Source organism: Spodoptera frugiperda, chromosome 11 (assembly GCF_023101765.2).
Source record: "Spodoptera frugiperda isolate SF20-4 chromosome 11, AGI-APGP_CSIRO_Sfru_2.0, whole genome shotgun sequence".
Taxonomy (NCBI): domain Eukaryota; kingdom Metazoa; phylum Arthropoda; class Insecta; order Lepidoptera; family Noctuidae; genus Spodoptera; species Spodoptera frugiperda.
The window spans coordinates 8,245,606-8,272,012 of record NC_064222.1 but is presented as its reverse complement, the minus strand read 5'-3'; the positions used below and the strand labels follow the sequence as shown (position 1 = coordinate 8,272,012).

The following is a 26,407-nucleotide window of genomic DNA, read 5'->3' as shown; positions in this document are numbered from 1 at the left end:
GTCGGTATTGGTTGAGGTGGATGTTCCTAGTCTCCATGCAAAAACTGAATTATAAGTTTTTGATATTGCGTTATTTCATGGATTTCCCGACAGATAATTTCCTCGTCACCTCATCGACAAGGCATTCATTTATAATGTATGAAAGGGTCTGCCCGATGTTTATGTTTGATATAAAATTTACGCACACGATATGAGCTGACCGATACAGCGTAAAAACAACTCATTTCGAACACTCTATAGTTAATTTTTGAGTTCATTTTATTAGGATATCTTTAGACATTTAGCTTGCCTTTCACTTATCAATGATCGCAAGTAATAATAATTAAGAGCTACTGTTTAAAAGGCAGGCACAATACAATCGTGACTAACTTTCATAGTGTGGAACTTAGCTCAAACTTATATTTCCATCAAGATCAGAATTTTTGCGTTCTATAAATGTTTATACTAAGTCTAAGGTCTGGTGCCTAATACTAGTTATTAGGTTTCTCAGTATTGTGTACCTCATGTACATCCCTAACCGCCGTACTCAGAATCAATTAATGGTTAGTTAAACCAGTCATTAACATTTTTTTTTCGATAGAAAATCGTTACTCGATTTTAGTTTAAGTAATTATTAAATGTCTCTGAGTGCGGCAGTAAGAAGTAATAGTTCATGTGGCGCTTTGGCTACCATTACCATCACCTCCAATAATGACTGTAGGTGCTTCGTCTTTTAGCCATATACCGCGGCCTCGGCTCGGAGGATTTGAAACAGGGTTTTCCATCTTCACAAGTCTTTAATACCTACGCCAACTTAGTCTCATTCGCGTTATTAGTACCATGAACTTTCATGTAATAGAGGACAAACTAATTCCGATTCATCAGGCACTATTCCAGACACCGATTTACTAAGAATTTTAATCGAATAATACAGTATGCACGATTCGGTGATGAAAACCCAAGACGACAACAGACGATTAAATTAATAATAACATTTAGGCAACTGGAGAAAATCCCATAACTAGACTTACACAGTAAAATAAACACAAATTATTAGGTGCTGCCTACAACAACACAGTACGAAAATAGACCTTATTGTGTTGTCCTAAAAATAAAAATAGTACATTGTTATTGTCGGGAATAAAAGCCCTTTCTTTGTGGCGCTAACGTCATTAATGACGCGTGGGCGTCTAGCGAAATTCGTCGCTATATCGGACAGAAAGGGGGCGGATCCCGGCGTTCGGCGTTCTCTTAATGATGTTATGTACTAATAACTTAATGTACTGAATGTACTTTGACAGAAAGCCTTTATTTATACGTTATTAAAGATCAAATTCGTTTTTTAAGAACCTATTTCTATATTGTTATATAGGGTAAAATGCTTTCTATCAGAGAGGTCGTAAGGATTTTAGATAGTGAAAATTTATATATCAAAAAAGTTGTTACTGCCCCAGTGATTTCAGTTTGTTTGCTAAAGTCAATCGCAAGGATTGCTTATTTGATTTTAATGGTGGCAATAAGCTCGTTTCTATGGGCGACACTGATAACCAATTGGAGTGAATTGCAAGTAAAAATGTCTGTAGTAACATATTTTTGCCTACACCAAGATAATTGTCGTATCCTCACACCTTTTATCCCTGAAGGGATAGGTAGATGTATACCCACATTTCACCATTTGTGTTATAAGTCCCATGTAATAGCGGGTGAGCCTATTGCAATATACTGGGCACAATTCTAGACTCCTCCCGGCTCCGTGCTACTACTGAGAATTTTCGAAAAACCGAAAAAAGCCCAGTAATACTTTGCCTGTTTCGGGAATCGAACCCGACACTCTGCGCCATTCCTGAATTAACTCCCAAAAATATTTCATTCCTAATAGGTATGTAACAAGTAATAGTGATTGACATGATAAAATACATTTATGTTCTATGGCAGAACTATCAAATTTTTGTCTAGTACCCTTAAACTATGATCTAATTTTTATCACACACTTTCTTTGTATGAAATAAGCCTGGGTTTTTAAAGGTATATGTATTAGAATTGATTAATTACACTCTAAAGATTAAAGCTCAATTTAGCATGGCACAAATTTCATTGCATAATATGGTGAAAGTGATAAAAGGAAAAAGTGTCAGAGTGACTATAGTATTTCACAGACATTGCTGTATTAATCAATAATAGACCTAATGCAGTTTCTAGTACATTTGTTTCATAGAAATCAAGATTTTGGAAAGAGTCCTTAGCTTCACTGAGAGACAAATTGAAGGACAGTTTGATTTAAGCATTTCTTGTCTTATTTAATTGGAATAACCGACTTCGACTTTGCATAGAAATGTATAATGGAAAAACGGATGACTAAATAAACTTAAACTGAACTTACCTTCAACCCCTGCTTTCCCCTTCAGAGCAATGACCTTGCTGGCCGGGTTCATGATGGCGGAATCAGCACTGATCGGCCGGCGGATAGGGTTGGTGGGGTCGGCCATATCGATGATCACCACTTCCGCAGTCTCACCAACTTTCTCACGGACACAGATGAACTTGTCCGACTCCATCGTGAGTGTGTTGAACGATATGGAGGCTGGGTTGATGCCCACATTTGTGAGCTGCAAGGGAAATTGAGCTTTATTAAAATAAGAAGTCAAGTCATGTTTTCTATTGCAATTGTAATATGGGAACAACTAATCGTTATATATTTTTAAACAATGTTAAAGTTGGACTTATTTCTTTATATTTTCAAAATATTTTAATCCAATTAGTATCCAAGTATGTATTATTCAAAATTCTCATTAGATTGTAAATTAAAATTAAAATATTCTGGTAACAAATAGTTTTGTTTTGATTAGCCCAATTAGAATTAGTCATACATAGTGTTTAGAATAAAGATATGCTAAAATAATCAATAGGTAGTATGAAGACTAACAGTTCATACATAATCACAAAACTGGGGAATCCTTTTAAAATTAAATGGTGACACAAACAATATCTTTAAAATAACTTAGAATTAAATTGAGTTTGTATTTAAAAACACCATAGAATCATTATAGAAGGTAATTCCTTTTTATTTATATTAACAGATTAAATTAAGAATCATTAAAACCTACTCTCATAAACAAGCCAATTTCTTTTTATCAGTGGAACCAACATTCCACAAAAAAAAAAGATAGAACATTTCATCAATGGCTATTTCTTTCTTTAAAATTTTACTAGTCATCCTTGTTATCATAACCAAATTATTAAAAAAAAAATATATATATATATGCTGTATATTATGAAGTTCAATGCCTTTTGATTCACCTTGTAAGCAATCTAGTGCTTTGACTCTCCTTGATAATAAGATAAGGTGTAGGTAAGTAGTGTAGGAATTATTAAGACATTATTTAGTCATGTCTATGATTTATTCTCCAGGTTTAAAAAAAAAGAAGAGGTTGAGGTTTATATTTCCAGGTGCTTTTATAAAAAGAGGTTGTGGTTTAAGATTTTATTATTCATAATCATTCAGTAGGTATCATAAAGTGATGACTAATTCTAGATTTTATCATCAAACAAACAATACAATATATATAGAATAAGTTTCTTTCCAATTTCTATTCTTATGAGGTTTCCTCACATCAGATTCTAATTGGATTAGGTTTTGTTGTTGATATGTGTCATGTATGTTACCAAATAATAGCAGAGTTCTTAAAATAATAAGGGACATAAAGGCAAGACGATAAGATAGAAAGCCTAAGGCTTTATAAAAGGTGGATAGTAGGATGTTTGAACTACTAACTTTGACCTGAATGAACGAAAATTTGGCATTGGCTCCCAGACCATATGATCTAAAGGGAATGTAGAACAAATCAATACCGGCCGCTCGTCCCGTGGGCTCGGCGCCTCGGCGGATAGGGGGTGGTAACTGTCACTGCGATAATTGCGCAATGCCATTATAACGGCCACATAACCACCCTGCCATGCAAATAAATGCACCACCGACACCCCAACACATCCCCCTGACGTACACTGATAAATTGCTTCCTCAAAGGAAACGCTATCGGCAAATCCAATAAACCGATGGGCGTACTCACCTGTAAGTGCTCCTGAAAACGTATCGGTAATATTTGCGCCATCGTTGCGTATACCCACGCCCTTAATTAACCGAACCGGACAACAAGCGACCCTTTGAATTCACCAACTCTGAAAAAATTTCACAAATCAATTCACTGCTGTCTCATCCGAAAACACTTTTGACAATCAACATGGCGTTCGTGATCGTAAAGAAAATGACAACGGAGAAATGAATTTAAATATTTTTTTATGGAGAAAGTATTTGTCCCGAACCAACTCACATTTTTTTAAATACTACATTAAGATAAAATGGGTTTCAATAAGTTTTGCTATTTCGGAGAAATATGACGAACAAACTACACCCGCGGCTGCCACATATACAAATGAATGAAATGGCACATAATGTAAGAAAAAGAAAGCAAGAACTTTGTCGGTTTTCGGATACGTTCCTATTTAGTATTGCTATATACTACAAGATTTCATTCATAAGTTGCCCAAAAAATCAATAACTTTACTTGGAAAGTTTACTGCAAAATCTATTTTTCGGAGTAAAGTTTATTTTTTATTCAACCAAATAATCTTAGAACGGTGTTTAAATAGTAAATTACCATAATAATTGTGTCTTAACAGTTTATCAGACACTTTTCTGCAAAAAAAATTTTGTTGACCATGAAAATTCAGGACTTATGTTCTTATTGCTTTTCGTTTTATATGTAAAAATTCCAATAACAAAAAATGTAAACACTATTTTGATAACATTTCAATATTTTCAATATTCGAGAATGCAGCCATTAGTGCTGTCGAAATTCGAGTGTTGCAAACGTAATGCCAATTTTAAGCTTGACTTGGTGATTGTCTCTTTTACTCTTTGATATTTTGTATCTATGTATCTCTTTCACTTTACTGTCAGAAAATTTAAAAAAATAAAATCTTTCGTTCATTTGACAAAGGTGTCAAAATCACAACAAAGGTTGACTCGAATTGTTTTGAGTGTGGATTGCATGATTTGCATTTATTTTTCAATCAGTCAGTTATTCCTAAATCAATTAAAATGGTAAATTTAGTCAGCTGTTATAATTGTGTTTGGAATACTTTCAATTATTTGCTTAACGTGCACTTCTATAGTTTCAGTTTGGATTCAACATGTTTCATGAAATCAGCAGACCCTTTAACATGACCTATAAGTGTTATTCTGTCTCTATGTTGCCTGGGAATGAGAGACAAGATGTAGAAAGGGGAGGAAAAAGTAAGAGTCTTCAATATGTACTTTACAATACGAAGCAATAAGCTAAAGCAGTCAGCCATTGTTCCAAAGGCAATAATCATGTTAGAAAACTATTTTCAAGGACTTTCTATGTGGCTAGATATTTAAATAAATCTAAATTATATCTCCATACATTACTTTTAACTAAAACAGTTATCTTTTATGACATAAACAGCAGAACTGCTGCAAGAACTTTACCTCCCTAAGATTACACTAATCACCATTTAAAAAAAAACATTATGTAGATCTGTTATATAAAAACAATCTTTATTTTTTCAGTTATAATGCCACCGTCAGCGCTGGAACAGCTGACTAGGCTGAATATTGAGTATCCCATGATATTTAAACTAACAAATAAAAAAACTAAAAGAGTGACACATTGTGGTGTGTTGGAGTTTGTGGCTGATGAGGGAAGAGTTTATTTACCACATTGGGTAATGTATTAATTTATTGCTATATATTTATTTATAACACTCTAAAATTATATTTTTAAATATTACTTATAAAAATAAAAAACAAAATAACATTTAAAAATATACAAATTGGCGCCGACCAGTAGCGGGGGCAAGGTCCACGCAACGCTGGTTAGGGCTCAAGAGACAGAAACCTCCTCCCAATGCGTGCCGTTGCTAGGAGAACTGCCTTCTGCATCAGGCCCTTGATCCACCCGCCTAACACCAGCCTCCTAAGGTGGTTATCGAGGCTGTTGGGTATTAATCCGTTGGCCGATTAATTTATTATTATTATTACTAGCTGTTTTATAGTCTTATCTGTATAAAAAGTTAACTAATTCCTCATAATTCTGTTAAAATCATATAATGATTTGTCCTACATTCTTATTTCATTAGGCATCAGTTATTCATATTTCTGGCTTAACATATTGATGGTTGAAATACTAATTGATTTAAGCCACATTTTATTCACAATTATTTGATGGAAAAGAAATTGCTGAATATTGCATATAATTCCAAATATAACTTATAATTGAATAAGGTTTCAGTATTTGAGTATAAGAGTACAATATACAGAATAAATTATTTTTGTAATTGATATTAACAGACTGCCTATAATGTTGTCACTATTTTATTACTTATTGATAAAGATAAGGAACTGTACCTAATATAACAGTATAAAAGCCATTATAGCTTTCTTTAGTTATTATGCTCGCTCATGATACAAACTATTTTTTAAACTGTTTCCTGTTGTGAGATTTTTTTTCTAGCAGATCAGCACTTATAATCACTTGCTTTTTGTTATTGCATCATTAATCATCAATTTACATAATTATTGTTTTTTATACTTTTGATAAACAAACGTAAAATTGATACAGTTTCCTTATAAGCTTTGCAAGTATTGATATGCTGATAACGTGTATGTAAACTTTTATATTTGTAAATGTACCCATGACACAGGAGAAAATCCTAATGTAGGGCAACATTAATAAAAAGTAAAGAAACAGAAATGATAATGTTTTGCTGTTTACAAGATTTTAATTCCAATTTTAAACATATATTACATGCTACATGGAGTCTGACAGTCTCGCCTCGCCCAAGGCGGGAGAATTCACTGAATGATTTTAACCCCAAAAAAAAAAAGTTTAGAAGTCATGCAAATAGATTCTATACATATACTACTGTCACTAGCTACTTCTGCGCGGTTTCACTCGCTCTGCTCAGTTCCTATTGATCGTAGCGTGATGTTTTATAGCCTATAACCTTCCTTGATAAATAGACTATCCAACATAAAAATAATTATGCAATTCGAACCAGTAGTTCCGAAGATTAGCGCAATCAAACAAACAATCAAACAAACAAACTTTTCAGCTTTATAATATTAGTATAGATTTATGTTTGAACCAAGTAATGAATGATTGTGTATCTTGTCCAGATGATGACCAACTTGGTGGTGGAAGAGGGAGCACTACTACAAATAGAGAGTGTGTCACTACCAGTGGCAACATTCTCAAAGTTCCAGCCTTTATCTGAAGACTTTTTAGATATAACTAATCCTAAAGCAGGTGAGTTGAATAACTCTAACTATGACACTCAGAGACATTTAATGATTACTTAAACGACACCTTAGTAACGATTTTGTTCTGAAAAGAATTGCTAAGGACTCGGTTAATTAAGCATTAAATGACTCTGAGTATGGCAATAACTATGTAAATAGGATTTAGTTTTAGTTTTTACTTCTGTACTAGGTAATTTCAACAATACAGTCTACAAATTACAATGTAGGATTCTAATATTGCATTCAAATAGATCAAATAAACATACTAATCTATTTTTTTTTTAAATTTACATTAGAAAAAATAAAAAATACATAATTGCGAACCCCCATTTATTGGACAAGCACTATACCTCAAACCTTTTGCTAATTCTAAAAATATTATGTTGAGAACCGCATCAAAATCGGGTCAGCCAGACGCGAGATGTTCGCGCACATACAGGTCCAACTGTTAACCTTCTTTTTTTTAAGTCGGTTAAAAATATAATATTAAATTCTGATGAACAAAAGACATCTATCTACCCCCATTGCCCTTGTTTCAGTGTTAGAGAACTGTCTACGTAACTTCTCGTGTCTAACAACTGGCGACGTGATCGCCATCAAGTATAACTCGAAAGTGTACGAGCTGTGTGTGCTGGAGACCAAGCCAGGAAACGCTGTCATCATCATAGAGTGTGATATGAATGTATGTATAATGTACTTATTTATATTTAAGTTAAACTTACTGTATAAGCCTGTAAACGAGCTTACAGATCACATAATAACTATTATGTGATGTCTGATCGTTGTCGCCCATGGACAACCTGAAACAACAGAAGTTAAAGTGCCAGTTGGGGGTTAGGAAGGCCCCCTTCCCAATCTTATTGGGCCTTCGGTAACCTCACTCACACAACGCAAGCATTATTTCACGTCGGTTTTCTGTGAAACCGTGGTATCTCTACGGTCGTGCCGGCCACTTCGTACCGGAGCATAGCTCTCCCGCACTTAAAATGGCTAAACGAATGGAAGGAGGGTAGAGAGGCGTTTGCTCTGTAGTGGGACGACCATCAACCATGGCTAAAAATAAAAAATAACTACATATAATCACGATCCCTTAACAGGTAGAATTCGCGCCACCAGTCGGCTACAAAGAAGAGGAACGTATACCTCACGATGACGGCGGCAACTCGACGGGCATGGACGAGGATCCTTCGAACATGATGCCGGAGCCCAGCGGCTTCATCGCCTTCAGCGGGGAGGGGAACCGGCTCGATGGCAAGAAGAAGAAGCTGATCAGTGAGAGCGACTCCGAACCTTCAGCGTCACAGTCGAGACAGGTATGTAGTAAAATTTTGTCTATAACTAGCTACTTCCGCGCGGTTTCACCAGCTCTGCTCGGTTCCTATTGATCATAGCGTGATAATTTATAGCCTATAACCTTCCTCGATAAATGCGCTATCCAACACAAAAAGAATTATTCAATTCGGACCAGTAGTTCCTGAGATTAGCGCGTTCAAACAAACAAACTCTTCAGCTTTATAATATTAAGTATAGATATAAAAACAAGTCGGGTTTCCCTTCCTGATGCTATAACTCCAGAACGAATGAACCGTTTCCCACAGTTTTGCATTCGTTGGAAAGGTCTTGGGCTCCGTGAGGTTTATAGCAAAAAAAGGCAGGAAAACGGGGAAAATCATTGGTGGTGAAACGGAGTTCGCCGGGTTTACTAGTTTATAATAGTTTTATGATAGCCTCGAGATATGGAATTCGATCTATGTTGTGTATGACTTTGCTTCGTGTTTATAATAATACTCGAAGGGGTGAGACAAATCCAAAGCTGCGGACTACCTAGCGGGTTTACCGGGCCTCCGGCTCGAAAATCAGGAGTAGGAACGGGGTGGTTTTTAGTCAGTAAGAGTATGACACTCCCTTTCACCTAACCCAAGGCGGGAGATGTCATTGGATGATTTCCCCCCTCAAAAAAAAAAAAAGAGTTTGTCATAATACCTCATAATAATTAGTAAACATATGCAATTTGAACTGCCTAGTTGGCCGAGTGGTGGGGTTCGATTTCCGGGTCGGGCAAATAATTACCGGGCTTTTTTCGGTATTTCGAAAAAATTCTCAGTAGTGGCAATAGGCTTACCGTCTATTCCAATGGGACTCCCCCTTCGGGAATAAAAGGCGTGAATAGGCTCACCTCCTATTCTAATTTGCCTACCCTTTCGAGGATAAAAGGCGTGACGTTGCATGCATGCAATTTGGAAATTCTGAAGCTTTTTACAGTGTGAGTCATAAATTAATAATCCTTTTCTTTCCAGCCCTACGTCCGAGGTATCCCGGACTATGACTACGTTATAGGTACTCTGAGGTTCATCAGAAACTCCAGGCCGCCCAGCGCAAAGGAGGAGACACCTTCGGAGCCGTTCACAGCATTCAAAGGCGAAGGTTTCACGTTAAGAAATACCAAGCCCAAGAACTGAGTATAAAATAGTTAAATGTTAGATTTTTTACACATAATGTTGCCTGTAGATGAATCAGTTTTTTTTTTGGGATGGCAACACTGAACGGGATGGTGTGATACTTATATTTATTTCTAGCGTGCTTTTTTGATATTTTTGGCTGTAATCTGATACTGAATTGAATGGTGAATAAATTTAATTAATCGACAAACATAAATAATAAAAAATATATATAAATAAATTTAAATAATTTGCTGTTGTTGCCCTTTAGTTTTTTGAAATATTAAGGATATCTTTAAACCAATTCAAACAGGCTAGGATATACATTATCAAATCCTAAAGCAGCGTTAATATTTCAGTTGAAAATTTTGTGTAACACAAACATTTTCGTTTCGTAATTTCTATTATAATAACTCAATGAAAAAAGTAATCATAATCGCTAGGTCATTCAGTACAAAAGCATGATGTCATCTTATCTATCCTATTCGACGCGCAAAAATAGGGCTTGACTAAAATTATCTAGTTGTTATCAACCAAGATACGATATCACTGCTTCATCTACAGTACAACGGTAAAAATAAAATAAAAGATACTTAGAAATGTTTTATAATAATGTTGTGATTGTCAAAATAATAAGCATCGAAAGCTTGACATTTGAATTACTTTCATAGTTGCAGACTAAAGGCTAAGTTAGCTTAGCTTACGTAGCTAAGCACAGGTTATGTAAATTAAGCTGTGTGAGCTGGCTAATAACTATAGTGAGATACGTTTAATTAAAAATATCTGTACAGGTTACTCGCATTAGACTAATTTCGGATATGCCCGACTGGTTTCCAGCTACACTGGGGCTCTTAATAACGAGTTGCGTGTGCAGGTTTAGTATGAGTTTGTTATACGTTGAACGACAATGAAACGAGAGCGCGTTCGGCGGTGATTGGCCAGCGTGAATGAACCAACCAATCACAGCGCCGAACGCGCTCCCGTTTCGTTAGGTTATAGGCCTCCGGATTAAATTGTATTAGTGTTTTTTTAATTAGTATTTTTTAAATATACGTTTAGACCACTCTCGGCTGTCCTAGGACCCCTTTTACTCTTAGAAATTTGATAAATGATACAACACCAAGCCTTTGCTTACTTTTGGCACATACAAGATATATTTCTAACTAGCTACTTCCGCGCGGTTTCACCCGCTCTGCTTGGCTCCTATTGGTCATAGCGTGATGTTTTATAGCCTATAGCCTTCCTCGATAAATGTACTATTCAACCCAAAAATAATTATTCAAATCGGACCAGTACTTCTGGAGATTAGCGCGTTCAAGCAATCAAACAAACTCTTCAGCTTTATGATATTAGTATAGATTTAACTTACCTTAGTAGTAACTTAGTATTGACTTAGGTTTTGGTCTGCAACAAGCAATGCCTAAGCATTTCAGTAGTAGTGTAAAACCTCCTTGCACATTTCTTCTTTGTTTCTAGATACCTATACCTAAAGCAATAAGTCCTATAATTCCAAGATTTCATGTAAATAGAGACTTTAATGTTTATGTGGTAAGGTTCAGTTTTGATTGGTATCAAAATGTGCTTACTGCTCTTTTATTTGAGATTGAACTAAGTGTTTAAAGTAATAAAGTCGACTTTTGAGCAATTTTAAAATATTGCTAGAATTGCACTGCTAAATCAACTTTATTAAACAAAAGTGTATTCTATTTATTTGCAGATAAGGTTAATTTTAGAGTGACATTTATTTATAACAACTAAAACTGAAATTTATTGTAAGCTATTAAAGTCCAAACTCTATCAACCTTCTAGCGTAGTGTAGATGCTATCACGTGGCACATTACAAAATCTGTGCGTATTTTTATATAGGTAAATAGTAAAATAAAGTTTATGGATAAATAAATAATAGCAGAATCACAATTATCGATACCGAGACCGCGTGCCTTGTCAGAAATACCAATATTGATTTGAATTGACGTTATATACATAGGCAACCATTTTGTAATAATAATAATAAATATCCCACTTAATACCGTATCATAATAAATATTGCGCTAGTTGTAGTACAATTTTAATTATAGATACACATTTTTACAGAGCTGGAAGTCTCGATAAAAATGGACCCAATGTCAAAAATGTCATCATTAGATTTTCAACTTTATTAAATAAATCATAAGGTTGAGAATCTAATAAACAAATTAATGACAGCAATCCAATTTTGTCTGTTCTCGAGACTTCCCGACACAGGTAAACAGATTTGCAATTTTGCGTTACCTAAATTCAACTTTATTACTATGAAAATAGGGTTGATATTAAACCGTTATAAATGTAAGGCGTCGATTACATAAAAAAAAGTAAATAATATTCAAGCTGCTTGTAGTTACTGAAACGTGACATAATAAATGCAGTCTCGCTGTAAACACGTCAGTAGGAAATTCACAAGTTTTCAGTAATGTATGATATACAGTGAAACTTGGTTAAGTGGGACCTGGATAAGTGAGAAACCTCCACAACTGGAACTCATACTGAGGTCCCTACCCAATGGCACTGAATTACCTCTATTAGTGGGATAAACAACCCTCTTTATCTGGGATATTAGTTACCTCTATAACTGAGACAGCAAGTGAATTCTAATGCATAAACCTCAGTAACTGAGACAACATCGTTTTGTTTGTTAATTCACTCACACCTCTTTATGTGAAATAACCCGTATGTTCACCTCCATTAATGGAACCCTCTATAAATGAGACAAATATTCATTTATACCTGGTTATCTGAGACATTGTTTAGTGGAATACCTCTATAAGTGATACCAATTTGAAAGTCCCTTGATGTCTCACGTAACGAGGTTTCACTGTATTTTTTTTTTACACATCTCGGATTGTCAGCACTTGGATATTAAATAGGTCTTTTTGAAAAAAAAAAAAAACTGCAATCTAGTAATTCCAATGTTGAATGTCAATGTCAAGCTGTAGCTTTCATGAAATGATTGCTTCCATCTCATGCTTTCCTATTTATTTGTAATCTAGAGTGAAAGATGTTGATGCTAAGGTATTTTAGGACAGTTGAGGTCCTATACTGTACGTAGTACGAGTTTGATTTACATTGAACGAATACGAAACGAGAGAGGTACTTTCTAAATGTGTGGTCCATCTTCGGCCACATCTTCGTGGCTTCTAGGCGGGTTGGTAGCCAAACGCAGACAAATTCACGTTAAAAAAAAAGAAAAATCCGCGTTCGGCGCTCTAATTGGCCGGTGCGAAAAAACCAACCAATCAGACCGCCGAACGCGCTCTCGTTTTGTTTTCGGTCAACGTTAAGCAAACTCGTACTAAGAGTTCTGATTTAATAACACAAGAGCATTATAATAAATATAAATTTAAACTTTGTAAAAATATTTTGCTCACATTTAGTTTGTTACTGGGATCTCTGAATACTACAACAAAAAGGCTTAATAGTAAAAAAGGTTTTAATCTATAAGATTTTGTAAGCATTCAATTTTCTTTTGGACTTATTGATAACTATTGTAGCGTGTCTATACCACTGTACCATGCCATAAGTATATTTATTACTAACAATATAGGGGCCCTGAGCCTACCGCAAGAGAGTAGAAAGCTTAATATAATATGAGGATGGCTCCCATAAATGTCAAAATTTATGACAATCCTATAATATTTTCTACTCTAAAGTCAAAGTCAAAATTATTTATTTCAAATAGATCCGGAAGGCACTTTTGAATGTCAAAGCAAATATTACAATATTAAGAAAACAAAATGTCAGTCAGTCCTCTAGTGAATATAGCTTAACTAGAGGTTGCTTGCTCGTTCCAAAGTGTTTGATTGACTTTGTAGACTCTTGTTAAGTGGCTTTTGACTAGACTCTTAAAAGATTAAAAGAAAGGCCATAAATAGACAGTCTAGTTGAATCGTCACTTTGGTCTGGTGGTTTTCATTATAAATGTAAGACAAACCACTGAACATCTATCGAGATAACACTAACATTTTGGTTCAATCATCTATTTGTGTATAAAGTTTTACCCCCCTTGCGACTTCCAGCCTGTCGTAACTAAGGCATGGGGAAATGGTATCATTAAACCCACGAAATAGACAGTAGAAACCATAGCAATAGGAATTTTCAATCTAGTGTCTGTTTCCAATTCAGAGGCCTTCAATAAGAGAGATATAGGTTTATTTGCAGCTATTATCTTCATACAGTAAAATAAAACAATAGATTTATTTGCAGAACCAGATTCAAGTGTGATGTTAGCCACAGGATTATTCCTGAATTTTCTTTGCTATGAACTTCACGGAGCCTGAGACCTTTCCAATGAATGCAAATATGTGGAAATTGGTTTGTGCGTTCTGGAGTTATAGCGTCAGGAAGGAAAACCCAACTTATTTAATAGATAATGCCTGTATTTGAAAACATGCTGTGTAAACCTTGCCGATTTTGAAAGGGGGCTTGTAGATTCTAATTGTTCTACTTTTAGGCTGTTTCAAATCTTGGCAGGGTTTTTAAATATATTGTATTATTTGCACTCTTTTCTATATAATCATCAAAGCTATGTAATTTAATAAGCCGTCATTCCAAAAGGAAATTGACACCAATTTCAATTTCTCAAGTCCTTGTTTGATATCAATCTGTATAAAAATTTTGTTGTAGTTCTTATTCAAGCTGTCATTTGATAGACAATGTTGATCATTCTCCTTTGATATAATTTTAATTCTTTTTGTAATAGCTGACTGTAAATTAAATATGTATTATTGTTTCATGTAAAATGATTTGTTATAGAAAGAAATATAAGTAATTGATATTATTTCAATAAACATCCTAAAAAGACATTTACGTATTTCATTATTTGGTTAAAAAATAAACATTGCTTATTAAAAATATTTTATTAAAATTTATAATACAATCAATCATTTACAAGTCAAAAGAAATGTTTTAAATGCCTTAAAGTTTTTGGAATATTTCTTTATAATTATTATTCTCTATAACTTAATATATAAATGAAAGTTACTAGGTATATTAAGCTATATGATTATCATTACATACTTAATACAATACTGCTTATAAATTAAAAAACATTTCTTATAGATGCACAAGCATCATTATTCTATTTAGTAAACAAAATTGGAATTTGTTCATGAACATACAGGTTTGGTACCAAACCCAAGCAAAGGTGTGCACCTTGTTATAAAAGCTAATGTTTACATGTAAATTTGTAATGGCTATAGTTAAACCTCTTCATTAGGGACTGTAGTTTATGATAACAGCCATAAGGAAATATTACACTAATTCACCATTAACACAATATTATTAACTCATTCTATTAGTCATACCCGTTCTTATAGGATTTGAATTTAGAATCTCTTCAAAAACTCTTCTGAGCAGATTCTGGCGCGAGCATTTACGGCCAGTTTCATTTCGCTAATTTCCTTATCGATTTCCTCCATGAAGTATATCACAAAGTCCACCAGTTTATGTTTAAACATTTGCTCGGTGTGGAAATTTGTTATTAAGAAACTGATATGATATCCGTCCACCGGTTTCCGCCTCAGTACGATAAAGTTTTCTGCTCTCATCATCATAAATCGCATGAACTTTTTGCACAAAATCTTTTCAATCTCATCCGCCTGTTTGATCATAATGCTCACTCTGATAGAGTTTATGGACGACTCGATCAACACTTTCTCGTTTGCATTACGAGAAATCACAACTGGATTCAAGAGAAGCTCTTTGCTTGTTCTAACCTCGACCTCCGGTTTGTTATAACGCTCTACTACTTGCGATGAAAAATGCTCTAAACACATCGCCGCTGTAAGCGTGTGGCGCACTGCTGTTAAATAAGGTTTTAATGTAGCCGACATTATAGCAAAATTTTATAAAATTTAGAATATTCGTACCACACCTAGCGCGTTTGACAGTTTATTTGACAGATTTGGCAAGTGTATTTGATTACTCATAAAACGCACACAGTCATCACAAAAAATGTTACCATCAATAAAATTTTAAATGGATGAACAGAGTATAATAAGCATAGAGATGTGCGTACTATTACGTTACAAAACTCAGCTTAGGAGGAAACAGGTTCAACTAGTATATGTGATTATATGAAAAGATACGTGCTATGGATGATTTTTCTACTATCGATTCATCGCATATTCCAGTTGCGAATCTTCCTCGTGCAGCTACTGAGTGAGGCGGCACGTCTTCATAACACGTCTTATCTAGTCGCACCGCTACATAGCTTAGTATCAGTGGAAACCGTCACATAGTTTCACAGAATAGCTATTATATCTTCGCAGCATAGCTACATATACCGGACATCTATATCATTCCTTTTGATATTCGTTATTTCTTCTTAGACTGATTTTATTTTTTGTTGTCCTGTTACTACAACAAATACAGAAAGTTAAAAGTAATAACAAATGAAAAATGTAATTAATTAGTGATGTAAACGTAAACACCAATTCAACAAAAAATGAGACGTTATTAAATGATTTGCAACGTTGTCTTTTTTATCCATGCCTAGAAAAATAGTATAAGACATTATTAACATTAAGTTTCTTTAATTGATATTCCTCACATTGATCTCACTTGTCAATAACTACACCTACGAAGACGGAATAACATGACTTATCAATGATAATAATATGTTATGCATTTTCCTGTATGAATAAATTATTAAGATTTCCCAAGGTTTTCGTCAAGTCGACCATAAACATTTACATGAATTTTCCTTTGTCATTTTTTTTCAAACTGGCAATTGAAAACAATGATGGCGGCCGATTGTTAAGTGATGGAAGTGTAACGTTAACGGCATGAGTTTTATTAACAATTCTATAGTTAAAGTTGTACTAAATACATTTTTAACATTAATAGTGAACATATGACCAATTAGTGTAATAATTATAACTATCAGAAACCATGGCGCGAGAGTTTGACCACCTTTTCAAACTGCTGATTATCGGTGACAGCGGTGAGTGGGCGAGGCCTGTGATGTTATAACTCTACAACCGATATTCGGGGCTATGGAGCTTAGTAAACGGTGTAATGTTGTTATGTTTTAGGTGTGGGTAAAAGCTGTCTTCTCCTGCGTTTCGCCGACAACACATTCTCCGGTAGTTACATTACTACGATAGGGGTCGATTTCAAAATAAGAACTTTAGAAATAAACGGTGAGCGAGTGAAGCTACAGATATGGGATACGGCGGGGCAGGAGAGGTTCAGGACGATAACCAGTACATACTACAGAGGTACGCACGGCGTCATCGTGGTGTACGATGTCACGAACGGAGAGTCCTTCGCCAATGTCAAGAGATGGCTGCACGAGATCGAACAGAATTGTGATGTTGTTAATAAAGTCTTAGGTGAGTCTAATTTTACCTTTAAATCCCTTCATACACCAAGAATCCTAATAACCAACTTCAGTACCCTATAATGCATCATAAAAGGTATATACAGAAGTGATTACAGTTCTAATGACGTTAATTTAAGTAATAATTGGTAATAAATGGTTGAAACAACCATGTTATTGCGATTTCTCAACTCAACCATTCATTTGTACCATTGTGTTTGCAAAATAACGACAATAAAAAGAATCTTCTGTCACACTCTAATTACTCTGAGTGGTTTAGTTTATTTTAAGTAATCATTATGTAATTGAACTGCTTTCTAAAGGCTGTAACAAGGTATACATTTAAAAAAAAACAAATAGATTTTCCAATTTCAACTTTAGTATTAGTTAGTATTTTTTTTATCTATTGTTTTGTGTCCAATATCATTCTGTGTTAAATCTAATTAGGATTCTTTGTGATGATCTCATAAAATTTTGCTTTATGCACTCTACTATGCCCTAAATGGCATAGAACCCGCATTAATAATACTCAAAAAACAAACATAAACAATAATTTTGATAAACAAATAACCTAGAAAAGAGGTTTGATATCAGTTCTCAATTCATAGACAACTGAGAACAAAGGAGGTTATAAAACTTCAGTAGATCTATTTTGAGTTTCGACTGTCTCACCATGAATGACTAATCTATTATGATCTTTGTTACAAATGCCTATACACACTGAAAATTGTTGAAATTCCATGAAAAAAGGAAGTAAATTACTTCCTGTATGTATGAGTGACTGTTATCTAAAATATGCTGTATCAACACTGTCATTATTGTTAGGTTTTTATCTTTTAATAGGTATTACTGTTTTATAAATATCTTTATTTTGTTAAAATTGAATGATTTATTTCAAATGTACCTAGGGCCTATGTTTTAGTTTTTTAGTTTTTGTCTACCTAATTGATGGTTAATTTGAAGTGTTTTTTTATGGAAACTTGTTGAATATGTGACTAAGCTAACATAAATCTAATTAGATACTATATAAGGACCTGCCTTAACATATTTTTCATGATAATAGGCTGCTTTTGTGGTATAGAAGATATGTACCCTTAGTGTGCTTTGCATTTAACAAAATTGAAATCAAAGCATGTTTGGTACTGATTGACTAGCTTAAATGAACCTACCAATAAGAATGGTGATTTTCTTTCAGTGAGTTTCAATCTCATTAAATGAAAACAAACACGTACTAAGCCCTCAGAACTCTTCTTAATACGTAAATTCCTTGCGATAATATGAACAAAAACTAAATGTGATTTGTGGAAAGATAAATATGTATAACATTTTTTTATGTAGCCTGTATTATAAACTACTTTTTTCCTTTATTTCCAGTTGGTAACAAGAATGATTGTCCGTCAAGAAAAGTAGTAGTGACTGAGGATGCCCAGAGGTTCGCCAATCAGATGAACATACCGCTATTCGAGACAAGCGCAAAGGAGAACATTAATGTAGAGGAAATGTTTCTCACTATCACTAAAATGGTAAATATTGTATACTTATTTAATATTTGTTGCCACATTATTATAGTTACAGAAAATAACTCTATAACACACAGACTACAACTTGCATACTGAACAATCCTATGACTGGTATATTAAAAAAAAAAAAACAAAAAAAGTGCTAAATAACTACAGGAGAAAAATAAAAATTGTTAAATAATTGTTAAATAAAAATTAAAGTTTTTTGAAGAAACACCTGACTACTTAGGATGCTATTTGAAGTGATGATTGGTAGCGAGCCTATTTACAAAAATCACTCCATGTGACTAAGGTTTGCATTATGTGTGAATGTATTTTGTATATTAGGTAAATGGTTAAGTTAAACCAGAAAGCTGTGGTCAAATAATAGTATCATTTTACCTCAATGAACCTCAATTTTAGTTACAAGTTTCCTAATGTTACTTGTTAATGGTTTACAAAGAAATGATATCATAAATATCCTGTAATAAAGTAGTTATTAGACACAAAGCCTCCAGCAATGACCAGGGGCCTTAGTCTGCTATTACAATTGTCTCACAATGGTCGATCATTGATCAGTGCAAGAGGGATGGAGCTATACAACCTACGTAGCTCCATCCCTCTCGCACTGCTCAATGATCGACCATTCTGACACAATTGTAATAGCAGACTAAGGCCCCAGGCTTGCCACTTGTTCCATAATATAAGTAGGTCCTCGAAAGAAGTCAATAGAGCTGCATTATATTAAATGTTACACCCTTTAGAAATAAAAATCCTAATAATGTTTGTCTAGTGCATACCGGTGCACCTAAAGTGTGTGTGACTAATGGCCTAGGTCTAGGTTAAATACCATAGGTCGTAGGTACTTAAAAAGTCTGCTTAGATAGCAATAGGGATGATAACAGCGTAAGGAAAAATCTAATAGTCCACCAGTTAGGTAATAAAAAAATATTAGACACATACTTTTTTTTTTGTTTTGTCATATAAGATAATACTTAGATAAAATTAATCGATGTCCAGGAGTGGGAGCAAATAGATAATTTCTTTGTATAAAACGCACCTGGATGTGACATCACGCAATATTTCAAATCTTAAAGCAAATAAATAACAACTGTTTTTTATATGTTTCAGGTACTAAAATCGAAGCTCGACATGAAGGAGAGGCAAAATGTTACAAAAGACACGGTACATTTAAAGAATAATATCAAAACCAAAAAGAAATGTTGCTAGTGGTATACGCACCTCACTGTGCCACGGACAATGTTCTCGATGCTCAAATATGGAGAGATTTGTTGAACGACCTAGCAGGTTGTCTGCTACACCTGTTATTTTCATTTTATGAAGGTGAAGCTTTATGGTTTGATATTAGGATGATAAAGGGAGACCATGCAACAGAGGGCAGACCTTTGGATAACATAAAATTAAAATTGAAACAAAGAAAATAAAGTTCATGTCAAACTCTTGATCATTTTACAAATGAGGTTTCATATGAAAAAGTTCAGTGTCTATGGTAAACAAATCTGTTGTCTGTGGTCACCCTTCCATTTGAAATTATGCACTTATATTGTTAAGTGGTGCTAATTTAATATTGATATTAATTCAAAGGAACATGTGTGTGTTTATTTAGGTTACAGCAATAGTTCTGTGAAAATTGCATTTGTATGAGTACATATCTTATTATACTTGATTGTACATTGCTAATAAGTGCTTGCCCAAGGACGAGACTAAACCAATTATAATAACTCAATTAGAAACCGACCAAAATATAGCTAGTTCATACAAAACTTGCTAGGTTGAACAATCTCAAGAGCATGTACATACTATGGATTTATTTACTCCAAAAATTATTAGAATATAACGAATGCCTAGTTAATGAATGAGTGTAATCTAATTATCAAAATTTATGTGATGGTTCGACGAATGTTTAGTCTAAGGAAGTATACCATTAAATGTTATTTTTTATTAAATGATAATCATTGAATAGTGGCTCGTTGATCGCTTCGACGGCCCTCATCACGCATTAAAGAAGCTATAGGTAACATGAGAAACGTCTAGAAAATTCTATGATTGCTGAGGATATTGAAAATTACTGTTTTGTTGTAGTTTTGTAGCTAGCTCTTTATGACTGAGTGGTTCCGATTCTGTGGCCAAAACTTGGTCGCCAAGGTTTGTGCCAGTGTTGGCATAAGACCACAAATGTTGGTAAAGAATTCATGACAGAATACAAGCTATTTGTGGCTACAAAACAGAAGTCCAGAAATTAATGAAATTGATCTAAAACATGTAACAAGTATTATTTCTTATGAAACATTACTGAAACCGCGTATTCGATAGATCTATAAAAGTTGAATCCAGTGTATTTTCAGTGAGATATTTATATTTTTTTAATTATTTTAATATTGGCATAGCGTTTACAGTATTCTGTATGAAATTGAAATTCCAAATTAATTTATTATTAACTCTTAGGAGATATTATTTACAATTAAAAGTAGTAGTTTCTGCGTATCTTTTGAATTGAAGTAATTACGGGATTTTAGATGCTATTCACCAGAAACGTGAATTTAAAATAAAATAGCATGTCTAGTTTGCATTTTTAAATTCCATTTTTAATTTTGTACAATGTAAATGTTGAATTGATTGCATTTGGCTAACAGCACAGTTAAAGTAAGTTATCCCTAAACTATCTATACATATCAGAATGTTAGATATAACAACTCGGGAATGGAGTGGCGTTAGTAACAATTACGTTTAAAATAGTACACAATATAAGTGACAATAGTTAGAGCCTAAACAGGAACAATTAATAAAGTCCAATATATTTTGTAGGAAGAGAAAAAGGAATTCTACGTTCAAAAATGTCCGTTAGGAAAAGGTGCGACCATATTATCGCTCTATTACATTCGATAGTATGTCTGCACCTTTACCTATATAGTTCTGTTGTATTTGCGATAAAGGTTTATAGTAAGGAGTATTTTTGCAGGCGTTACCTAGTTTATGGATAGCTTTCAATCTACTTGCAATTTGGTTACATAATTATCTTCTCTTTTATTGCAAGTCACATCACCTTCCAATGCAAAGAAATCATTATAAATTGTAACTAATTTATTTATTTCAAAAACACTGTGAAAATCGTGTCGTTGATTTGTGCATGGAAAATATCGCAATAACTATCTTGTAATGTGTTTGTCGTCTTATGGAGTTTTGGATTAGAGAATATATTATAAAACCATTTAATTTTAAATGTACCGCTTACTAAAAATGCGTCGGATTGTGTCTGTATTGTCTTCCCTCATAAAACCCCGTGTAATCATTATCTTGTCCTCACCTCGAGCCGTTTTCGACACATTTTTATAAGCCTGTGTATCTCAAAATATAGTTTTAGCTTTGGACTGAACTTTATTTTACAGCAGTATATAATATCTTATGGCATTTTTTACTTTAAGATTTTACAGTATGAAACCCCTATAGTTTGTGAGCTAATTTTATTAATATACTTGTGTAATATTTGAGCAAAAGTGGCTTATACTACATTTGAGTTGTAAGAATGAGGCAACATTACATATATCTCGAATAATTGAAACATTAATTGTGTCGGTTAGGCTACTTTTGCTGTGGAAGTTTGCCAAAAGACTTGCTTGATTTTGACGCTACCATCAGCGCCGGCTACGAAGTAAACTCTTATACCATCAACAAAATCTACCAAGTCTGGAAGCATCGTTGTACTGGACTTGAAAACCTTTTATAATTGTGTGCAAAACCAAAAGTAAGTTGTTTAGCTGACAATCATTCCGTACACAACGTTTGTACAATCATTGACGGTGGTTTTAATAATAATGCGTGAATTGTAACGCGTCATTACTCATTTATTATTTATGGAAAGTATTGTTTATGAGTCATCATTTTGTTTTAATACATAGTTGTAAATATATCCCCTATTTTCATCATAATAATTATGTGTTTTATTATCCTCGTTTGAATATGGTTTGGTGGTCCAAATATCTTGTACCTTAGCAGGAAGGAAATTATAAAAGCGACAGTTGAAACACAAAACTTAACCCTTTACTGCATAATGATGTAATATTACATCGGTTTACTTTTCCTCGAATATTTTTTTATCTAGCAACCCCACCTATGTACTTTTTAAAAAAAAGTATTGTCAACGGTCTAATCGACACGTATAAACGCACTTTAACGCCATAGACAACTTTTCTTTTTACAAAATTTTGACGTGAAAAGTTTTTTCGCGCCAAATTTCTTTTCTCGGTTTTCGACCCAGTTGCAGTGAATGTGTTTTGGAAAAAAAATCTGAATTATTATAAACAAAAATAGTTACCGGCAGCACAAAGGTATGTAAAAATGGTATTGTATTATTATTTTGTAAATAGCATTGTAATTTTCTGAAAATAATGATTTTTGTAGATGATGTACATCATCATGGAAATTGGCATAAAATATTATTAGTATGGAATAAGTATGATTTTTTTTACCTGACCTTTTTTTCGGCTTTTTATCTGTAATGTAACTGTAATGCACGTATTATGTACGTTTTATTACTACTTACGAGTATTTCTAGATTTTCATGGAATGAAGCTGATGCGATACATTTCATACTTGGTGGAGGTTCTTTCTTTATGCATGTATTTTGTTTTAGCACAATGTCACGGCGCCAGGTGAATGATGATGACATTGAGAAAATATTGAGGGAGTTGGAAGACGGCAACGTCTCAGAAGATGGTCTAGAAGATGAGGATGATGATGAAGAGAACTTTTATGCCAATGCGCAGCAACTCGTACAAGACTTGGTCTCAGATGATATGGAAGATTTGGTTCCCGAATCTGAGGATCCTATTCCACATGACGAAGACGACCCTCCCTTAGTTCAAGATGCTGATCCAGGGCCAAGTTCAGGTGCAAGTATCTTCAATAGCTTCGATAAGCGTCAGATTATTTGGAAAACTGGTAGCATGACATTCGATGAGAGCAAAATAATACACGAGCCCACATCTACACTAGATACTGCAATAGCCGACTTAGACACACCTTACAAATGTTTTCTGCACAATTTTACACCAGATTTCCTAGAAAAGATAGTGAATGAATCTAACTTATACACTTGTACAAGAAAATGTTGCCAATCCTATTACTATTACTGTAGCAGACCTCAAAAAGTATTTAGGATGTTTGTTATTCATGTCTGTGCAGCACTTTCAAAGCGTGCGGTCACACTGGCACGACAAGTTTGGATACCCGCCGATAAAAGCTACGTTGTCGATAAACAGATTTGAAGCAATCCGGTCTGTGCTACATTTCAATAATAATGAGCATCATTTACCGAAGGAACATCCAGATCACGACCGCCTCCATAATATACGTCCGGTAATAGACCATCTGAACAAGACTTTTTCATCGATACCTGTAGACCAGCGCCTTTCCATAGACGAGAAAATGTGTGCAACAAAAATATCTCATTTCCTCAAAAAATACCTTCCCAATAAACCTCACAAGTGGGGTTATAAACTATTTGTACTATGCAGTCTGATGGGTTATGCCTACCGGTTTGAAGTCTACTCTGGACAAGACAATAACAAAGATAAGCCAGCTGATGAACCTGATTTAGGGATCACAAACAATGTAGTCTTGCGCCTGGTCAGAGTAGTACCGAGAAAGCTAAATCACGTCATATATTTCGACAACTTCTACACCTCATTACCTTTGGCCTACTACTTATCTAAACAGGGTATCCACTGTGTCGGCACTGTCCAGCAAAATCGTTTGCCGAACTGTCGACTGCCCGATAAGAACACACTAATGAAAACCTCCGTCCCCCGAGGAACCTACGAAGAAAAAGTGGCTCATCATGATGGCGTGGACTTCTCTGCTACTGTATGGAAAGAAAATAAAGTAGTAACTTTATTATCCACGTATGTTGGTGCAGAACCTGCAGGTAAAGTACAACGGTTCGACAAAAAACTGAAACAGAAAATTGACGTCCCATGCCCAAAAGTTGTGCAAGAATATAATATGCACATGGGAGGAGTTGACCTCATGGACAGTTATTTAGGACGGTATCGAATAAAGGTCAAAAGTAAAAAATGGTATATGAGACTATTTTACCATTTGCTAGACCTCGCCGTCATCAACTCGTGGGTTCTCTTCAAGAAAAACATGAGTGCAAAAGGTATCCCTAAAAAGCAACTGCCAAATCTAGGAGAGTTTCGAAATGAATTGGCAGATGCCCTGTGCAATGTGGGAACAAGCAACGGCAACAAAAGAGGTCGGCCAAGCAACAACTTCTTAGAAGAACTAGCTAAGAAACGAAGAGGACCAGCTCATCCGCTTCCTTGTAAGGACGTGCGTTCTGACGGTATTGCGCACTGGCCCATATTTTCAAAGCGTTTACGCTGTAAACTTCCGAAATGTAAAGGAACAACCCAATGGGCATGCTCTAAATGCAACATACCTCTTTGCTTGAACGGCACTAATAACTGCTTTACAGATTTTCATACTGCTCCTTAGTAAAATAATTTAAGACGATTTTGCATGATGATGTAATATTACATCAATAAATAAAACTATTTTTTTTTTACACAAAACTGTAGTTTGATTTTTTTCATTATTTTTGCCGTAATGTACACTTTATTTCGGACCCCTAGGATTTTTCAAGGCCCAAAATAAAAAATCATGCAGTTAAGGGTTAAAAGCGACACTAGGGAGAGATAGTTGCCTTCTAATGTAACCAGTTATACAGGGCGGAGCTGCGGACTACCTAGCGGGAGCTGCGGACTACCTAACGGGTTTACCGGGGCTCCGGCTCGAAAAGCAGGAGAAGGAACGGGGTGGTTTTTAGTCAGTAAGAGTCTGACACTCCCTCTCGCCTCGCCCAAGGCGGGAGAAGTCATTGGATGATTTTCCCCCTAAAAAAAAAAAAAAAAAAAAAAAAAAAAAAAAAAAAAAAAAGTTATATAGGGTGCGGTGTGCATTTTAATCCCAGTTTGTTCTGCTCACAGAAATATAAAAAAAAAAAAAAAAACTTCTACTATACCTATGCTTCTGCCTGTATAACATGAACATACAGTAGTTAGAATGATTTATCTTCTTTATGGGATATGATGAACCAACGAGCAATGATAACCATTGGTACCAACTGGTTGGTAATTTATAACCCCGATAAACCAGCCAGAGCAGTTACAGATGCGTTGCCAACCTTTTAAGAGTTCAGCCTTCGTTACTCTCCCTCGAGTGCACATAACACACATGTTATTTTACGCCGATTTTCCGTAAATTTTGTATGCATCGCACGCATCGTACGCATCGCACGCATCGTACGCATCGCACGCATCGTACGCATCGCACGCATCGTACGCATCGCAAGCATCGCACGCGTCGTATGTAGACATTGCCGATGTTGGGGTCCGTACGATGTGGATCAGTGAACGCAGTTGCATGAGTTTCTATACAAGATAAACTAAAATCCGTTGCCTACGATGCGGTCCTGTGGACGCGAGCAAGATTTAATACATAGAGAACATTCAACTAGAAATCAACCTTCTTAGTTAAATAAGCCGATTTTATTTCTTTTCTACAGTAAACGTGACATGTGCCAAATGCCAATTTCTTTTGTTTTCTCGTAACGAATGTGGAGTAAACAATTCCAATAAAATTAATATTACCAAGCGAGTATTTTTGCGCTAGAACGTGATAGGAACTCGGAGGAAGGATATCATTATTACGGAGCAAGATGTGTCAGTACCAGAAGCGGCCAATCGGAGTAAACGGTACAAGGTGAGGGCAAGAGGATTCTCCACTTAATATT

The 26,407-nt window shown here is 34.7% G+C and overlaps 5 protein-coding genes across 6 annotated transcripts in view; 3 read left to right on the top strand and 2 right to left on the bottom strand.

The window, feature by feature from the left end:
* Positions 1-4,469, bottom strand: part of LOC118274453 (clathrin heavy chain) — a 36,997-nt gene extending 32,528 nt beyond the window's left edge. The window contains exons 1-3 of the mRNA XM_050696806.1: positions 4,308-4,469; positions 4,047-4,155; positions 2,360-2,585 (exon numbers count right to left, since the gene is read on the bottom strand). Of these exons, the coding sequence (XP_050552763.1) occupies positions 2,360-2,585; positions 4,047-4,088 (268 nt within the window). The 5' untranslated portion in view covers positions 4,089-4,155; positions 4,308-4,469. The remainder of the gene's footprint in view (positions 1-2,359; positions 2,586-4,046; positions 4,156-4,307) is intronic.
* A 498-nt stretch (positions 4,470-4,967) lies between these two features.
* On the top strand, positions 4,968-14,576 carry LOC118274888 (ubiquitin recognition factor in ER-associated degradation protein 1). 2 transcript variants are annotated; one of them, XM_035592649.2, is made up of 7 exons: positions 4,968-5,080; positions 5,152-5,272; positions 5,570-5,724; positions 7,178-7,307; positions 7,840-7,982; positions 8,398-8,613; positions 9,598-14,576. In XM_035592649.2, exons 1-7 carry the CDS (start codon positions 5,078-5,080, stop codon positions 9,757-9,759), a joined length of 930 nt encoding a protein of 309 aa, XP_035448542.1. In that variant the 5' UTR covers positions 4,968-5,077; the 3' UTR covers positions 9,760-14,576. The 2 variants fall into 2 exon arrangements, with proteins under 2 accessions (XP_035448542.1, XP_035448543.1); XM_035592650.2 differs by having other exon boundaries at positions 4,974-5,080; positions 5,158-5,272.
* A 39-nt stretch (positions 14,577-14,615) lies between these two features.
* LOC118274478 (actin-related protein 2/3 complex subunit 4) lies at positions 14,616-15,696 on the bottom strand. Its single transcript, XM_035591967.2, has one exon. The coding sequence runs from the start codon at positions 15,603-15,605 to the stop codon at positions 15,099-15,101; it is 507 nt and encodes a 168-aa protein (XP_035447860.1). The 5' UTR covers positions 15,606-15,696; the 3' UTR covers positions 14,616-15,098.
* Positions 15,697-16,501: 805 nt separating this feature from the next.
* LOC118274477 (ras-related protein Rab-35) lies at positions 16,502-22,544 on the top strand. The gene is made up of 4 exons (XM_035591966.2): positions 16,502-16,717; positions 16,809-17,108; positions 18,470-18,618; positions 19,726-22,544. Exons 1-4 carry the CDS (start codon positions 16,666-16,668, stop codon positions 19,822-19,824), a joined length of 600 nt encoding a protein of 199 aa, XP_035447859.1. The 5' UTR covers positions 16,502-16,665; the 3' UTR covers positions 19,825-22,544.
* A 705-nt stretch (positions 22,545-23,249) lies between these two features.
* LOC126911244 (piggyBac transposable element-derived protein 3-like) lies at positions 23,250-26,403 on the top strand. The gene is made up of 3 exons (XM_050697119.1): positions 23,250-23,684; positions 23,797-24,945; positions 26,287-26,403. Exons 1-3 carry the CDS (start codon positions 23,250-23,252, stop codon positions 26,401-26,403), a joined length of 1,701 nt encoding a protein of 566 aa, XP_050553076.1.
* Positions 26,404-26,407: the final 4 nt, after the last annotated feature.

What these genes read in the sequence shown, in the direction of transcription:
- LOC126911244 (XM_050697119.1), top strand. Translation starts at nt 23,250, where the DNA reads ATGTCACGGCGCCAGGTGAATGATGATGACATTGAGAAAATATTGAGG. An exon ending in CAGATTTCCTAGAAAAGATA is followed by an intron (nt 23,685 to 23,796) that starts GTGAATGAATCT and finishes ATGTCTGTGCAG; the next exon opens with CACTTTCAAAGCGTGCGGTC. An exon ending in ATCCGCTTCCTTGTAAGGAC is followed by an intron (nt 24,946 to 26,286) that starts GTGCGTTCTGAC and finishes TTTTTGCGCTAG; the next exon opens with AACGTGATAGGAACTCGGAG.
- LOC118274478 (XM_035591967.2), bottom strand. Translation starts at nt 15,605, where the DNA reads ATGTCGGCTACATTAAAACCTTATTTAACAGCAGTGCGCCACACGCTT.
- LOC118274477 (XM_035591966.2), top strand. Translation starts at nt 16,666, where the DNA reads ATGGCGCGAGAGTTTGACCACCTTTTCAAACTGCTGATTATCGGTGAC. An exon ending in GCTGATTATCGGTGACAGCG is followed by an intron (nt 16,718 to 16,808) that starts GTGAGTGGGCGA and finishes GTTATGTTTTAG; the next exon opens with GTGTGGGTAAAAGCTGTCTT. An exon ending in TGTTGTTAATAAAGTCTTAG is followed by an intron (nt 17,109 to 18,469) that starts GTGAGTCTAATT and finishes CTTTATTTCCAG; the next exon opens with TTGGTAACAAGAATGATTGT.
- LOC118274888 (XM_035592649.2), top strand. An exon ending in TGTAGAAAGGGGAGGAAAAA is followed by an intron (nt 5,273 to 5,569) that starts GTAAGAGTCTTC and finishes TTATTTTTTCAG; the next exon opens with TTATAATGCCACCGTCAGCG. An exon ending in GAGTTTATTTACCACATTGG is followed by an intron (nt 5,725 to 7,177) that starts GTAATGTATTAA and finishes TATCTTGTCCAG; the next exon opens with ATGATGACCAACTTGGTGGT.